Source organism: Diplotaxodon limnothrissa, linkage group LG22 (genome assembly GCF_057381915.1).
Source record: "Diplotaxodon limnothrissa isolate DT_005_m linkage group LG22, D_limnothrissa_male_GT1.1, whole genome shotgun sequence".
In the NCBI taxonomy this organism is placed as follows: domain Eukaryota; kingdom Metazoa; phylum Chordata; class Actinopteri; order Cichliformes; family Cichlidae; genus Diplotaxodon; species Diplotaxodon limnothrissa.
This window is the reverse complement of record NC_140616.1, coordinates 11,537,231-11,555,579: the sequence shown is the minus strand read 5'-3', so window position 1 is coordinate 11,555,579 and position 18,349 is coordinate 11,537,231. Positions and strand designations below refer to the sequence as shown.

Here is an 18,349-nt window from a genome sequence, read left to right as displayed (position 1 = left end):
TTGCTTCAGTACTTTAGGTTTTTTTTTTTTTAACTCAGGCATCTGTACTTCTACTTTAGTAAAGAAAGTCTGTACTTTTTGCCACCTCTGATCTTAGGCTCACAGCACTAGTATTGAGCACAGCAGCCACAACCACCTGCTGAAATCATCGTGAAGGAGGGCAATAGGACAAAGGGAACTATAAAGGACAGTATAAGGTAAAGAAGGATTATTTTGAACTGTGACTCACATAGAGAGTCAAGAAAAACAAATGGACCTGGAAATTAGCACACAGGTCCAGGGGTACAGCTTGGAAGCAAAAAATCTAAAAGATCTCTTAATCTTGTACATGATCACAGTGTCTTACCACTTCTGAGCCAACCTCACAGTGTTCCCACTTTGTGGTTGTAAGCATTAATGTTATTGATTTGACTGCTTGTTATCCCACAATCACTGGACTGTAAAATGATGCAGTAATTTACTAGAGGGGGAATATGTGAAATTTGTTTTATTTATGGTTAGTAAAGTGTCTCTAGTTACTTGGAATCTTCATTTCGGCACAGTGTGTGTGTCGAACAAGTTAAAAAAACATGGAAAAAAAGCTGGAGAGGGTATCCTGTTACTGAAGAGATTTCCTCTATAAATCCATGAAGCAGGGGGAGATCATTCATTAAGGGGCCTGAAGCAAAGGAAACATAGGTCTACTAAATCCCAACAGAAAAACTTTCTTCATTTACTGCCCCCGGGCCATAGTACTTTACAAAAGCTGTCAGACTGGGAAAGGAATAAGAAATTCAGGCCATAGTTTCAGAGATTTAAGCAAAGAAAAGAGACAGTAGCTCTTGTTATCTGGAAGGAATCAAAAACAGCACTAACATTAAGGGATGTCTAAGATTTATTTGTTTACTTACTTTTGAATGTTCGCGTGCATATATTATGTCACTGATAAAGTATGGGAGCTGAAACTACATTTAACATCTTTTTAAAAAGTGTTTTATACTGTTGATTCAAGCAAACAAACGTGTCAACAACCGAAGAACAAATGCCACGAATCCAGTGGACAATAACAGGCACAAGTGCACAAAGTGAAAGAAAGTGAAACTGTCAAGCAGCTATGTCCAATTTCTTCAAAGGTGTCCTCATCTTCTCCTTTAAACGAGTCTCTGTTACAGTAAATGAAGCATAAGCAGTGAGCCTGTGTCTACATTCACAGATTAGCACTATGTAGTCAGAAAACCACTTTCATAGAGCTCTGTCAGCTGTGTAATTCAAGTTTCTTTTAAGAGCGATGATTTCACAAGCCAGTAATAGCATATTTACTGGCATAGGGCTGTTATTGAAAACTCTGAAATGGTTATAAGCATGAAATTGAATACAGAAGAAGAGTAAAATGAGATTTTTTTTAAGAGGAGAAAGACGATGGCTTAACAGCTTCCAATCTTTGTATTTGGAGTTAATTCGTGGAGATTCAGTGCACTCACTAGAGGGTTTTACACACAACTATCTGAATGGCTAAATGGCATTATAAAGAAAACAACCTAATTAATCATAACAATCTCATTCCCTCTTCCATTGTCTCAGAGTTTGACTTTTTAAGGTGTCAGAAGAGTTAATGTGAAGCCATAACTCACTTTAATTTGCTAGAGAAGGGCAGATATTTTTATTTTTCATCCAGTCCTCCTTACTTTGCCTCAGACATGGACAGATCTTTTGATTCTCTCTTAATGCCCAAAGTATGTCAGGGGAAAATATCAAGGATTTATACCTTAGATGAAGACATTTACGTTAACATGAATAGATGGGAGTTGTTCGGTTGTTTTTGTGTAGATCCAACACGAACATTTAATAAACCCTCAAATAAAATGTGACACATAAAAGGAAAAGCAACCTCTGTTAACACAAAAACATATCTGCCCTCTTGGTTGGTAAGTCTGGTGCACTGATAAGTGCTTGCAGCTGGACTAGAAACAACTCTGATTGCAAACAGTCCTGCAAAGTCAAATCATTTATTCAGTAGATCTTTCTCAGAAGAACAAAGTTGGCTACAAAGTCTCACCAGAATGACACAATGCAAGAAATGCAACAGAAATGCATCAAACATGGTAGAGCCAATGTTATGCAATGGGATTGTTTCCCTGCTAGTGTTTATTGATGAGACTACAATTCATCCCACTGCTTTCATGAGCAAAGTTACTTTTGAGCTGCTGAAAATGGGGAACAACAGTTCATCTCTCAGAAGTGGCTGGAATTCCACAAATCCTCCAACAATGTTGCAATAAGTTCTACGCAAAACATCCAAGAAATTACACCTCAAAGTTTTCATGACTACAACATCTGAAAAATCCCTTTTAAAAAAGCATCCATGGAAACAGTTGGTAAACCACAAGAAGATGAATGGCATCATGTCATCACAACTTTTTGGCAAAATGGTGTACAAACTGATACGTTGAATATTGAACTCTGTGCTAGTCAGATAGTGTAAACTGGGGACAACTAAACAGAAAGAACACAATCGAGCAATTTATAATTATAATTCAGAGTAAATTCATTTATGCTCACTAGTTCTCAAGTAGTAATGTTTTGCTTTTATGAAACAGTGAAAGATGAATGTTACCATATTATTTTTAACTTAAGCAGATCTAGATTTAGTTACTATAGTTTTTTTTCTTGCTGCTGTTACAACCAAATTTCCCCTTGTGGGACAAAGGATTATTCTATTCTATTCTATTCTACTCTACATGTTTTTAGGCTCTGAGCATAATTTGCTATTAAGTACACAGCACTGACAAAGCAAGCAATATTACTTTCTTAAAGGTGGCAGTATTAACACATATTTACTTCATTTATAATTTAATGTGAATTGTTATTTACAGTTTATGCCTTGATTAATTTAAGATTAAATTGTTATTACATAACCAAAAAGGGACAAAAACCACATGAAGGCCTTTATGTATTTATCTGCAGTTTATATAACCTTTTGTTAACTGTCAGAAATTATAAATCTGGTCGTGGAAGCATATTTATACAGCATAGTTATACATTAAATGTGTGTGACAAGAGTGACAGCCTTAAATATATCATGAAATTAATTTCAGTGAATATTTGCAGGAAAAATATAACCAGAAATATAAATATAAAACTTCAGAATTACTATTAAATGCATTCAGCATGACAGTTTTTCTGGAGGTCTTGTTCATACTATTCTGGTGTATCTGGCATCAGTTATTTGGCTTCTGAGGGGGGCAGCTCATAAAAATATGAGACAATCAGTGAAAATTTCTCCCCAAGTTACTAATTTGTGCATATTTTATACTAAGGAAAGATTTCATTACCACATATTACCATTATCAGGGTAAACCTTAGGGATGTAAGAAAATATCGATACAACGAAATATCGCGATATTTCGCGCAATGATACTGAATCGATATTTAAAATCACTGTTATCGATTTTTTTTATTGAAAAATGACATGCATTTACTGTTTATTTCTTTTGTATGTTGGAATTCAAACTCCGGCCACTGGTTTGCAGTTTACCACCTTTACTATGACGTAAAAACGAGGTCTCGCGATAACTGTAGAAGCCTCTAGTTTGCCAAAAGAACGAAGTAGAACAGTCAGTGGACGTGTGTGATACTAGCTAACTGATGACTGAAGAGGAGAGGATACAGCCGGCCCCCGCAGCTTTCAAAGCTGATGTGTGGACTTATTTTGGATTTAGGACAAAAGAAGGCAGTAAAGACTATGACAAGAGCTATGCAGTCTGTAGAATCTGCACCGCCAGAGTCAAATATTCCGGTAACACAACAAATTTACGAACACACGTGTCTAGACACCATAGCGACGTAGCGTCAAATGCTAATTTTAAAACGAAACGAGGTGATCCCTCTCAACGGACAATTGAAGAAGTTAACTTTTCGAAACTACCAGCAACTTCAACTCGTGCAACAAAAAAAACGCAGTCAGTACTTGTTTTTATTTGCAAAGACATGCGCCTTCTGAGTGTTGTGGAGAATAAAGGATTTCGTAATATGATTAAAACGCTGGAGCCCCGTTACACCGTTCCTTCTCGACAACACATCACGGACTTCGCTCTGCCAAAGTTGTACCAAGAAGTCAAAGCGACAGTGCTGGACTCTCTCAACTCGGCTGAGACAGTTGCTCTGACATGCGACGCTTGGACTTCGAGAGCCACTGAATCGTACGTAACTGTTACAGCACATCACATAACGGACCAGTGGAACCTTCAGTCTCATGTACTACAAACCCGAGCCATGCATGACAGTCACACAGGTGAGCACATTGCAGTGTTACTAACTGACGCTGTGGCTGAATGGGGATTGAACGCAAAGGACCTTGTTGTTGTTGTTACCGATAATGCACCAAACATGGCTCTCGCGGCTAGACTTGCCTCAGCTATCCAAAGTAGCAAGGAGTTTCCTATGCATTCCTGGAACAAGTGTCTCTGCAGAGAGAGTTTTCTCCTCTGCAGGAGACATAGTAAATGCACAGAGAAGTGTCCTGAGAGCTGACCATGTCGATCAGCTTGTATTCCTGCACAAAAATCTGGAAATTGAAAAATAAACACTGAGAAAACACTACACATGTAAAATCTCTGATATGAGAATGTTTGACATTTTGGTTGAGTCTCATAAGCACTTTTATTTAGATGAGTAAATTCCTTTTTTCAGGTTGTACTAAAAGTGTTCCATTGATGGACACTGCAGAGCTGTACTTTATTTTATTAACACTTAATTGTAATAGCACTTTACATTTTTTGTTAATGTTTACTTGGATGGATTCTTCAAGCAATTTCATTTTTGATTTATATTTGTTTATGTTAAGGTCACATAAAAAGTACTTTGTTTTGATGCTCCATAGAGCAGTTTTTGGATAAGTATTTTACAATCATAGTACTTAGAAAGACTTCAGTGTTACATGTTTACTTTTTTCATGTTAAAAAATACTTGATATTTCAGTAAAGTAGTCTTTGTTTGTTTATTTGACATGACTTCTAATAAGGCAGATGTTAATTTCTCCATTCATTTTGAACTTAGAGTGTTTTTGTTTCAGATGTTTCATGTCAAGCATTAAACAGTTTGGACTGTTTACTTGAGTTTTCCTAATTAAATTTAGTCCTAAACACAAATATCGTCTGGCTTTTAGTATTGCAATATATCGTATCGTCTACCCTGTATTATGATACATATTGTATCGCCAGATTCTTGCCAATACACACCCCTAGTAAACCTACAATAAAAATGTTCTATATACTTTTTTCCTTCTGTTTAGGAGAGCAGCTGTTTCACAAGCATCACAAAAGCACTGCCAGGTCTATCATGACAAAGATAGTGTGTGGGAACAATGAAGCCAACACTACTTTCTCTGGTTTTCATGCCAGCCCCACTGAGGCTCACTGTGGGCAAACAAAAACACGTGAAGCCATTTCAAAATGTTTGTACTGGCCACGAATGTCAGTAGACATCGATAACTGGGTGGGTACTCCAAATATTATAACTGTTTTTTTTTTAAACGAGGCTAAAAGTCATTTGTTAGAACTTTCTAATTAACAAAGGTGTTCATTTAATAATTTGAAATTCCCCTGCCACAATAATTGCTCAGGTTTCCCAGTGCACAGTTTGTCAGGCAAGTGCTACTACAATAAAAAACAAACAAACTGTAGAGTACACTCCAATAAAGGCTAGTCAGAGGTTAGAACCTGCAGGCAGCAAATCATAAGAAGTCACTTGGATGGTTGACCAAACATTTTTCTACTAACCATATGCAGATGAACAGTATGGGACAGCCGTACCTGGATGTTCGAGCACTGTCTTTAATTTTTATATGATGAATTTACTTAATATGTCTTTCTTGTCACGGTTCTGGGTCGGTTCGACAGCATTTTGAGTTCTTAGGTTTTGTTTTTGAATGATCGTTTTGTTACTTTTGTGCCTCGTTGATTATTATTTAGAATTCTATGTTTCTGTTTATTCATGTTTAAGGATTTGTTCTTCGGTTGTGTCTCATGTTCAGTATAGTTCAAGTTCCATGTGTTATATTCTGTCTGTCTCTCAGTGTCAAGTCTGCGTCTTTGTGTAGTGTTTTCTTGTTTCCTGTTTTATTGTGTAGGTCTGCGTCTCATGTGAGTGTGTTCAGTTTTACCTCCCTTGTCTCGTTAATCACTCCCAGCTGTGTCCCCCACCTGTGTGTAATCTCCCTGTGTTTCTCTGAGTGTATTTAAGTCGTGTCTTCTGTTGTTGTAGTCGCTGGTCCGTCTGTGTATCCATCGGATTTCATCCGTGTGTTCTCCCTGCTGTCCGTCATCACTTACCTCCGCCCATCCTTCTTCATGTTCGTGTCCTGGTTCGTGTTTTGTAGTTTAGTTGTTCCCAGTACAGATAGTCTGCAGTCCAGTTTGCTGTTTTTCTATTTTGTACTTTACTTTCAATAAACCACCTTCACAAGTGCCTGCGTTTGGATCCTACTTCATTATCTCCACACGGCTCACTTCACTCGCTGTGACATTTCTATTTATGGTTTTCCAGTCATTTGAACTGGTTGGAATGGATCTTACTGGAAAGCTAACAAAAACCAAAACTGGAAATCAGTATGTTTGCATGTTTATTGACTACATCACAAAATGACCACAGGTGTATCTGCTGAAGTCCAAATCAGCCATAGAAGTGACAAACTGCCTGATTACATTTCAATTAAACCTTAATCAGGATTTTTTTTGTCATAATTCATGCATGAAAGGGTTAAAGTATTTTAAGTATCTTAATTTCAGCTAAAACATGAATCCTGGAGGTGACCAGTAGTTATAGGAAGGGCTTAATCATTGTAATGCCATTTTTTCTATTGATTATTGATGACATAAATAATTTTTATTATATTTTCAAAGATGGCTATGTCATCTCCTGTCCAAACAAAGTTTTTGATTTAATGATTATAATTTTTGAAAAGAGCTGTATATTGTTTTTCAGGTTACAGTTCAAACAGAACCATCATCCTGGTATTGATAACTCTGTGTGTGACATTTGTATGACTGGTATATGTTTTAACTCTTACTGTAATGCATTTCTATTTGCACTATGCTTGAAATTTTATTTTTGTAAAGAGACTAAAACCAGTGCATTTTATATATTATTGCAGCTCAGCAAAACGGTGAAATGTTGAATATATATTAGATTAAAAAAAAATATCAGTGTTTGCCCCATCATCTGCAAACAAACACTGTCAGAGACTTCTTTAAAATTGTCGGTGACCACCCAGGAACATGGGTTGACTATATTGATGCCGTGATATTTGGGGTTCGAACAAAAAAAAAAAAAAAAAAGAAAGAAAGAAGAAGAAGCAGATGACCACCAAGCACTCACTTTGGCAGGGAGGCTTGTTAACCATCCAAATTTCCCAAACAGTATATGGTTGTTGTTTTTATCTTTCTGTCTGTGACAAACTACTCGACAATCAAACACGATACATCTCAATAAGAATTCATAATCCATATTTTACTAGCGCTGTGCACCTTTTCTGAGATACAAACTCTCTATAAATATTAATTAAGCTACAGTGTAAACCTTTGGTGTGACCACTTTTAGTACTCGACATAGTCTGACCTCTTAAAAAGGCTTTCTTGTGATTACTTTAAGTATTACACATGATTATCTTTTACTGTTCATTTACTGGATATATTGCTTATCTAATGTGAAGGACGCACTGTACACTATGCTGAGAAATGCAAAATTTCATATGAATCATAATCACTATATAGAAATACTATCTGTCTGCCAATTTATATAAAATCCATTGGCTAATTATTTTGTGTTCAGGTTATAAGGTAGTTATTAACATGCCACATTAGATCAAGCCAATGGAGTATGATGTCATTGTGGGAATAGTGAACGAACATCATCACTAGACCTTAGTGGTAAATAACAAATTCATTTTAAATATTCATTTAAATCATTTAACCAAGACAAATGCTTGTGGATACATGGATTTTTAAGGGAAACATTTCTTTATCATTTGTTCTTCTTCACTAGACTTTGAGGTCATACAGCCACAACAAAACAAGTCTCTGTAACTGGATCCATTAGAAGAGACAAAACAGGACATTCAGAGATGTCTAGAAACAACAAGGCAAGGAAAACTGCCCAAATGTTATTCCATTATCCCTTCTTATACGAATATTTAAAAAATATGTTTATGGTATTAATTGTATTATTTTGTTAATATGAAACAATGTGTATAATTCTAAAATCTGGACCCACAAAAGTTTCATTTTTGTATAGTTTAAAAAAAAACAACAACAATGGTATGGGTATTCTTTATAGCTTTTAAAATACCTGTCCCTGTTTTTCTTTGTGTTTATTTCTACCCTCATGTCTGTGTCTGATGGTTCTTTCACAAAAGACAATGCGGCACAGGCAGAATCTACACTGTTGTTAAGGTCCGGTACCAAACGACTCACGGACCGGTACCGGTCCGAGGCCCGGGGGTTGGGGACCGCTCGTCTACATCACAGATGAGGGCTAGATGTGAGAACCACAAAATTGCTCAGTGACAAACTACTAACAACAACAGTGCTTTAGATGTTTAAAATGGAACTAAATTTGATAATTCACACAGATATCGAGGAGAACTTTTGTAGATTTTAATGGATTGATTTTGATACATCTGAGTTGACACTGGTACCAGACAAAGATTAAATTACCTAATCTATTCATTAGAGAGAGAGAGATAAACCTTTATTAGTTCCACACGTTTGGTCAATTACAATTGGTTTCCAGGGCATTTGTGTGAAGAAAGGCTTGCAACCTCTCCAGGTGGACTTGCGATACAGTGAAACATCCCAAATAAGTGGATGCTACATCGTGTAGAGTTCGCTGTAAGTATGTGTCCTAATCCTCATAACCTTCATATATCCATCTATCCAACCATCCATCTGAAAAGATATGAGTATGAAAAATGCTATTTTTCAATTAATATACCATTTACATTTTGGGTAGAAAATATATATATTTTTTAAAAGGGACAATATCTGTCCTATTGTCAAGAGAAGCCATAAACAAACACAGGCTGCAAACTGCCACCGCTCTCCTTCTTAATACACATATGTAACACATCACCATTCGATTTTCATACAATCCTAATATTTCCTTTTTAACTACTGTTGAAATTAACTATAGCAATGAATATATCTTTGGCTGTGTATGTGGTATTTTTTTGTTTTTTCTACAGATGACCACTGTGGATGTCACTACAGATGTCACTACTGTGGATAGAAAGAGCATGACACTGATGACAGCTGTAAACTTAATCAGAAACACTTGTTGTCAAATGATTACAAGACATCCCCGGAAATTCTAGGCTGAATGAAAAGCTAATAATAATAATTATAAATAAATAATGTATACTTTATTGATCCCGAGGGGAAATTCCTCTCTGCATTTAACTCATTCAGTCAGTAAAGCAGTGAGCAGTGGATAGGGATTGTACCTTGCTCAGGGGTACCTCAGGGTAGTCTTTCAGTGGATTTAAACCCCGACCTTCCGATCATAGGACCACCACTCTACCTACTGAGCTATCCCTGCCCACAGTAATATCCCTGCCCGCAAATGGCACTAATAGAAAAGTCACACAATGTGTGATGTAGCCCCATAGTTCTTGTGGTGATGAAAGATGGAGAAAACGGCAGCCATTGCATCCTGCATGCTTCCCAGTGACCAAAAAAGAGGTGAGATGGTTCTTGGGCCAGTTTTTACTGCAAGACGTTCAGTTAATTTTACAAATGCATGATACAAACATATACGTTTCAGTGCATAATATATTCGGATTCTCTGATCACAACCTGATGTAGGTTAAACTGTTATTTATAAGCGTTTCAGTGGGTATAAAAGCGCTTAATATCTGGAAGGTAGGTACCCCAATCATGACGTTCTGTTAGTAATACTCTTGTATCTTTTGCCTGATGGGAGAAGACTGAAGGTGACTAGCTTTCCTGGTGGCATAGTATGAAGGTATGGAAAGCAAAACCCAACCAACGATCCTGGAGCCTCTATATACTACTTTGTTCAAGCTTTTGTTTGTTGTGACTGGCTGTTCTAGTCAGGATGGAGAAAATAAGGACTATCTGTAACAGCTGTGTAAAATTGGGTCATACCTTCCCGACTGACCCTGTATTTTCTCAGCTACTGGAAGAATTCTCTGGTGGGCTTTACTCACTGGTGTTTAATTCCCATGATAGACTGGTGTATAGTGGTGCCTAGGAAGTGCTTGAAGAAGGAGACACTCTCAACAACCTGGCCAACATCATTACTAGAATTCCCACTGCTAGAAAATTCAGAGGAAGAACATCAGTCTTTAAGTTGAAAACTCAAATGAAGTTATGCAGCAGGACAGCAACCTAGCATAAGACTAAATCTACCTTTGAAAGGAGAAAAAAACGACTTTGCAGTGGCCAAGTCAACGAACACATCTGAAATGCACTGAAATTGGCTTGGGACATTAAAACAGGAAAGAAGGCATGGTGGAAATTCCACCATAGAGATGTTGGAGACTCGCCTCAAGTTATCAGGCCACTTTGTAACAGTGGTTACTGCTAAAGCGTGGCACAACTCCGACCTTTGTCATCAATGCATTGGATAAATAGTTGGTTCAATTTATATAAAATTTTTTACAAAACTTGCATTACAGGTTATTTTTGTTTTATGTTAAATCTGACACAGCACAAATGCACATAAAAACAGGACAGGTCAAAATGCTAATTCATGCTAGCTTGGCACCAAGAAGTGTGGACATCCTTGGAAAACAGAAAAGCGACTGGTAAAAGTAATGCTGAAATGATGCTTCATCTAGTTGTGACAATATGGTGTACTGAATCACCTTATGATATTCAGTTTTATTGGTTTTCGGTCATGGATTCACCTTAATGTCCTTCCTATTCCATATCTGACCCTTTCATATGTTTAGACACTGTAGAAAAGCTGTCATTTGTTGATTTTATCTTTTATTCATTTCCTCCCTGCTGAAGCGGAAATATTAGCAGCTGTATTTGACAGGTGTTCTCAAACTGACAAAAAAAAAAAAAGCCTTATTTATTTATTCATTCATTCATTCATTTTTGAGGTGATATATTGAGGGCTTCCATACTGTTATACTAGTTTAGTAGTAGTTTTACTTCAGCTAAAGGAGGAAAAGTTCTTTTCTCACCTCTTTCAGCATGCTCACCCTTCAAGCATCAGAAACAGCAACACAAATTATTCTTTTGTTTACTCTCTACACAAGTGCTGGAATAATCTTGCCAATGTAAAAGACACGATGTTGCACAACATTAATCAGATTCCTTCAGCTCCAGTGCTGCTCCACATTTCTCAGTCTGAACCTACAGTGTACACCCCTGCTTTGCTTTTATGCTACCACTGGTATCGTGCACCACACCACTTTAGATCAGTGTTATTCTGAACCCTGCTCTTATTCCAAAGCATCTCTAAGGCTGCTATTAAAAGGCTGGATATACCACTGGATATCACTTTCCATTTGGAGGACTTCAGCCCATCTCTGATGACTGTAGGGAATAAGTGGTTGTGAGCTTCCGCTGTCCTCATGGCAAAGAGAGAAAGGGAGAGACAAAGAGAGGGGAGAAATCTAATTATTTCTCTCCCATGGCCCAGCAAGCCTTAAAGGTTAATCACTGTCCGTTGAGCTAATTCTGTCTGGGTACACTGCAGTAATTACAACACCTGTCTCTCGCTCTCCCTCTCCTGCTTCCTCTAATGCCTTATTCTGTCTGTTTGTCTATCTGTGTGTCTGTCTGTGTCTCTGTCTGTGTCAGTATTTAGACAAGGGCATAACTGTTCTAATTTGGCATCTGTACACCACTACAGTGGACTTCAAATTAGGCAATTAAGATATGATTAAACCACAGACGTGTCAAGTTCAAGACAACACTTCTTACAGCACAACAAAAAAAGCTCAGGCAACAGGACAAACAGCCTCAGGTGGTGACCCGGCTTCCAACCTCTTAATATCTCAGTCGAATGAAGTATATATTTGACAGACATAAACCGATAGAAAGCGGCATGGTGGTTAACACAGTCGCCTCCTGAACATCCTGGGTCTGAAACCGCTCCCCAGCTGGGGCCTTTCTCTTTGCCTTTTGTCACTTGGTTTCTTTCCAGGTACTCCCGGCTTCCTCCTGCAGTCCAAATATATACACGGGGTTAGGTTAAATGGTGAGTCTAAATTGACTGTAGGTGTGAATGCGAGCATGAATTGCCTGTCTCTATGTGTTAGTCCTGTGACAGACTGGCGAACTGTTGGGGCTTTACTCCGCCTCGCATCCTATGACAGCTAGGATAAGCTGCAGCCCAACCGTGACACTGAACTGACGTGGATAGAGAGATGTGTTTATATAGGTACAGAAAGAGAGATGTATTCATATCTTGCATCACATCTCTAAGTGAGGAGGGTTTCCTTTTCTCACCCCCTCTCTTTCTCACATTCCTCACTCATTCTTTCTTCTCACCGCCTTTTCTCTCTCATCCTACCTTCTCGTCACCTACTGTCTCACTCTCTCCCCACTACTCTCAATGCTTCTCTTCCTCCTCCTTTCTTCCTCTTCATTATCTCAACAGCACTCAACCACCGTCTCTTTCTCACCTAATTTCTCTCTGTCACTGGCTCGGCTTCTAACTGTGTACAGCTGTATCTCACTTTAGCAACAGCTGAAGGAACTTCGCCCTGGGCCTAGAAATACTGCACCATCTCTTCTCCTTCCACTTTTTTCCCTTTTACTACCAAAAGTATGTCCAGAAGCAACAGCTTAAGAGTACCTCTCACTTCCCACCAAAGTTCAGTGATATAAAGTGCCTTGGATGCACCACCTATGACTGCTGAATAGAAGTTGAAGCATGACCGGTGTTCTTGATATTACTGTGAATAAAAAGTGCTTATGCATACTTTAGAAAATTGCTAATTTATGCTTAGTAGACCTTAGAAGACCCTATTCTTATTAATTTCTTATCACACTGCCATACACAAAAAGACATTTTCTACATCCCCTTTCATCCTCTACTTCTTCTTTCTGTTTCCAGATTTCCTACAGTTATCAAATTAGTATTTTTGGTCGTTCTGTTTTTTCTCCCTGAGGCCCAGATAGGCTTCTCTAACAGGCTGCTCCCTGCTGAGGCCAGTGGCCTAATGCTGCTGAGGCTGGTGGGCTGTCATTCCCCATATCATCAATACAAAACAGAGAGGAATGAGAGAGAGAGTGAAAAAAAAGAAGAAGACTGGGGAAGATGAGACATAAATTGTGACAAAGAAGCTAAGAGTAGCCCTTAGCAAAGTGTCATCACTCAGACAATCTCCATCCTTTCCACTCTGTCTTTATGTTTTCTACGTGCTAAGGGACCAAAACAGAAGCGGGGGACAGTGCCAGCTTTATCACATTCCAAATGTTTTCCAAGAATTTTGCGAAGTGACAAAGATCCCTAGAATTTGTTTCTTGGCCCCTGAGGCGAAGCTCTGCTTGAGAGTCTGTGCAGATGGGTGCTGATGGAAACAGTGGTGATGAGGAGTGCTGCTGGTAGCTGGTGGAGGGAAGCTAGAATTGCTGAGAAAGAGACGAGGGATGCTGAGAATTCACAGGGTGAGGAGGAGAGAGCGAGAGGGGAGAAGATGGAAAACAACAGCACCTGGCTGGCTGTTATGCCTTTGCCAAGGATAGAGTGGAGGCGGATGTATGTTTCCAGTGATGTTTATTTGTTTCTCTGTATGCCGAATTTGATGAAACTTGTTAAAAAGGTGGGGTTGGAGCAACAGACAAGCTCATTAATTTTGGATCACTTTAGAATGTATTGAAGAATGTATTGTGGAAAGTCAGATGAATGGTCTGTCAAAAGCAAAAAATGAGACTGAAGGACAAACTGCATTTACGTATCCTTGTGCATGAACATAAATGGAGGAAAATGGTGAGCTTTTTGTAAGGCTGTTTACACTTCTCAGTTTCTTCCGTCTGTTTCATGTAATCCCCAGAGACTGTATATAAAAGAAAGCCATAACCACCATGAAGAGCCACTGGTCTGAGCTTTGATGTGCCAACATTAGCATTTTTGAAGCCAGATGGAGTGCTAAGTAATCAGCAATTAACTGCACAATGAGCTGTATTATTTGTCATATAACTGCATTCAAATTATGCATTTGTGGATGACATGCACCATTATCCACTTCAAGAGTGCATCAACAAGGACACAGATTAAACCAGAACGACATGTAAAGGACTGCGAGCCTCACTTGTCTCAATTAAAGTCAGAGTTCATGATTCAAGAATAAGATAGACAATGGGCAAAAATGGCATCCACATGAGAGATCCAAGGAGAAAACACTGACTAATAAGAACAATAAGCTTGTCTCACATTTGCCAAAAAAAGCATCCTGATGATTCCCAAGACTTTTGGGAAAATATTCTGTGGACTGACAGGACAAAAGATGGACTTTTTGTGTGCTGTTGCATCTGGTGTAAAACTAATACAGCAGTTCATATAATGAACATTATAGCAACCGTCAAATATAGTGGTGCTAGTGTGATAGTCTGACACTGTTTTGCTGCTTCTGGACCTGAATGACTAGCTATAATTGATGAAACCATGAAATCTGCTTTCTGCGAGAAAATCCTGAAGGTGAACGTCCAGCCATCAGTTTGTGCCCTAAAGCTCAAGCACACTCGGATTATGCAGCGGAACAATGATCTGAAACAGGTCAGGAAGTCCACCTCTGAATGGCTCCAAAAAGAACAAAAAACAAAAACAAAATGAAACTTTTGGAGTAGCCAAAACAAAATCTAAACTTAAATCCCTCTGAGCTGCTTTGGCATGACCTAAATACAGAGTCGTCATTTTTATACCCGCTGTATTGCTCCTATACTGCATATTTCTAAAGTGTGTTTGTTAACAGTACATTTACTGCTACATGCATTGAGAGTAAGCTAACGCAGGGAAAGTAAGACAAAAACAGTTAAACCTTGGCTGTCAAAATTATTAGAGAAAGCAATATGTTTAGTAGTTAAAACAGTCTAAGTTAATACTGCAATGTTACTTCTTAAGAACATATTCTGAATTCAGACAGCTCTACAGTATGCAGATAAACTGTCCACTTACAATTAAAATCATTCCTTTTCCTTTAGTGTTAATAAACTCAACATATTGCTTGCAAAACTGAAGGTATTTTGTTCTTCTGTCAGCACACGAGCATTGATCCTATGCCTGTGCTTGCGTTGGAGTGTAGCAGCACCCACACATATTGCTGAGATGAATGTCTGGCATACAGGTAGACTCTTTATAGCTATTCTGAAATGTTTTGTCAAACAACCTTACAGTGTAACCATATAAGTTATCACAGCCTGACCTGTGTAGGCAGGTAAAGTCGTAAATCTTAAAAGGCAGCGACTTCTGTGCGCATCTCTCTTTAGAGCCGTACATGCTGTAAGCGTAGTTAATATATTTTTTAAAATGCAAAGCATATATAACGTTCCAGAGAAGCTTGCAAAAAGCGCACCGTCTTAAAGGGTTTTACACGCTGATGTTGCATCTGGCCTTAAAGAGATATATACACTTATCATGCTCCACCAGGTAAATGTGGAGCAGGATAGCTCTAAACTACGCCTTTAACATCAACAAGTTATCATGTTTACCACTCTGAGCTGTCTGTGATCACAGTACACCAAAAGATACCAAAAGAAACAATTTATTCATGACTCTCTCAGTTGCATAATCATTTATGATTCACCACTTCCTGCAGGCTTTAAAACATGCAGTGATTGCCATGACTACAGATGGCATGTGCATAAATGCTGCACATTAAATGATTTGAATATTTATCAAAATGTGACATGCTGGGTTTATTGAGAAGAATTTTACATTGCTGACAGGCAGATAAAATATGTGCGCTTAAAACCTAGATGCTGATGAAGATTGACAGCATTATGGTCCAGCGTATATACTGTGTGCAAAGGGTTCTGCTTAGAAGACCCAGCCACAGGGAGGCCAGTGAAATCCTAGTGCCAGAACCAAGCTTGGATAAAGGGGACGGCTTGGGTTGAAAGATTCATGGATGTAGTGAAGGAGGATATGCAGAGGGTTGATGTTCGAGAGGATGCTAGGGATGGAATAAAATACAGGCAGATGAAGAAGAACATGTTCTGCCTAAAAGTTACCTTGTGTGAGAAGTTGAAGAGTCCGGACTTCCTCCCGGACACGAAGCTGCAGGACCTGCTGCAGGATGTGCTGCCTCTGCGCTTCCTGCATGATGCCCATTCTTTCCAGCTTTCTGTCCGTCAATCTCATCAGAGCCCGCCCTGAACAAAACACGCAAAATGAATCTGAAGGTTAAAGGTGAGACGCCTGGGTGAAATTTAACATGCACAGCTGGAGACACTCCAAAAAGGGCTACTGATAACGTATTCGTGCCTGTGGAAGAGCAGAGTGTCAACGGCATTCAAGTGCAAATTCCTAAAGCTGTTCAAGGACGCAATATTTTCTTTTATAAAAGCATAAAGAGAAACTGTTTTATGACTCTTTCTTTTTTATGTGACCGTCACTTAGCCTGAAATTTCCAATTAAGCCCAGTGCAACTCACTGCAAAGCAGTTTCGTCTCTGCATAAATATCAGTACTGTGTATCCCTTGAGCAAGGATCCCTCACAGCTCTTTCCTTAATTGCAAATCCTTGTATAAAAATTCATAATTTAATCATGCAATCAGTTTGTATGAAGGGGATTTAGGCTGCTGATAAAAAGCCATGCAGAATATGGTGTAATTATTAACGCTTCTTATGAGTGCCTTTGTAACATGTGGGATGGTAAGCAGATAGGATAATACTGCAGAGCAATTACTAGGCATTAAAGTTCGTCCCCAGCAGCTCCCTTTCCTCTTTCGCCCTGATGGCTGTCTGGACAAGAAAATCTGATTGGTTTGACTGCCAAGAGAGTAGCTCGGTCCTGAAAGCCTCATGGATGCTGGTTTCTCATATTCGTCCCCATCTTCTTTTTGTTCTAGTTTCCTCTGTTCCACGACTATTTGTGGTTTGATCAACAACAATCAAATGCGAAGGCTCAATAATAAATATTTAATATAAAAATGTTTCCTTTTGTTCAAATCCAGCCTGCCTGCAAAAAAAAGGCAGACTTTACAATTTCATGTCTCTTGACTTTCTTGGACTATCTGTTGTAGATTGTTTGGGCATGCTGAGCCCCATGCTACCACTTTGCTACCACAGCACAAAAGGGAGTTTGCTTGGAAAGCTAAGTACCCTTAAGTGTTATCGGTAAAATGTTGACTGTGTTTGGCCAATTTTCTTCTTTCTAACAAAAGAAGCTCTTGACTCTGCCCTACGGCCAGATGGGGGTAAAATGCCTAATATAGTTAAGACGCCTCAACTTGAAGTCGCACTGAAAGACTGTAGACATTACAAAAACACTGGGGAACTAAGTAGAGTCATAAAGACTCAGAAGTAAGAGGAGCATATTAAATGGGAAGATGGAAAGACGAAGACTACTGATGTGAAAAAAGAGAGTGGAATCGGAGGCTGAGAGTGGAAAGTCGGGAAAGAAGAGTGAGACGTACAAACTGACAGAATGAAAAAAAAAACAAGGATGCACACATAAAGCATGCTGTTATGAGTCTATAAATATTGACCAGCCATCACTTGGCACCTGATCTTGTAACTCAAGATAGATTGGCATGGCAACAGAGGTTTGCTTTTTCTGTGCTTCTGTAAAGTCTACCTTAAACAACAGCAGAAACAACAAAGAAAACACGGCATACTTTACATAATGGATAATAATGCATGCTTAGAATCTTTATATGTTATTATTATCATCTTGATATTATGAATTTGGAAAATTAAAATAAAACTATAGAGCACTTGTGTCAAACTCCAGTCAACTTTTAAATGTGTCCCTGCTGCAACACACACACACGAATAAGATTAGTAGGCCATTAGCAAGACTCTATAGACTGCATGCTGAGGTGGCAACCCCTAAGCCTACTGAAGTAAATGTAAATAAATGGAAGTAAATGCAAGTGTTTGGAAAAATGTACTTTTATTGGACCATCTTCATTCGCTTCGCTTCATTGCAACATGAATCAAATTGTTGAATGCCACCTCAGCTTAAAAGTTTCAGGACACCGGCTCTCGAGGACTGGAGTTTGACACCCCTGCTTTAGAGAAACTCCCCTTAGTATTTATTACTTTACTAAAATTTGTTATCACAACTTGCCTATTGAAGCTTTAATGGGCATCTTTATTGAGACTCAGGATATCTACAAGACTGCTTTAAAAACACTGTGTTACTTACTGTAATACCGACACTAATGTT

At 38.5% G+C, this 18,349-nt stretch overlaps 2 protein-coding genes across 2 annotated transcripts in view; one reads left to right on the top strand and one right to left on the bottom strand.

The window, feature by feature from the left end:
• Positions 1-18,349, bottom strand: part of samd12 (sterile alpha motif domain containing 12) — a 135,487-nt gene that overhangs the window by 62,105 nt on the left and 55,033 nt on the right. Inside the window, exon 4 of the mRNA XM_085346886.1 lies at positions 16,188-16,328. Coding sequence (XP_085203012.1) covers positions 16,188-16,328 — 141 coding nt within the window. The remainder of the gene's footprint in view (positions 1-16,187; positions 16,329-18,349) is intronic.
• On the top strand, positions 3,414-4,645 carry LOC146609462 (E3 SUMO-protein ligase ZBED1-like). Its single transcript, XM_085346655.1, has one exon. It carries the CDS (start codon positions 3,625-3,627, stop codon positions 4,507-4,509), a length of 885 nt encoding a protein of 294 aa, XP_085202781.1. The 5' UTR covers positions 3,414-3,624; the 3' UTR covers positions 4,510-4,645.

Bases quoted from the DNA above. Each gene is read 5' to 3' on its own strand.
- LOC146609462 (XM_085346655.1), top strand. From the start codon at position 3,625: ATGACTGAAGAGGAGAGGATACAGCCGGCCCCCGCAGCTTTCAAAGCT.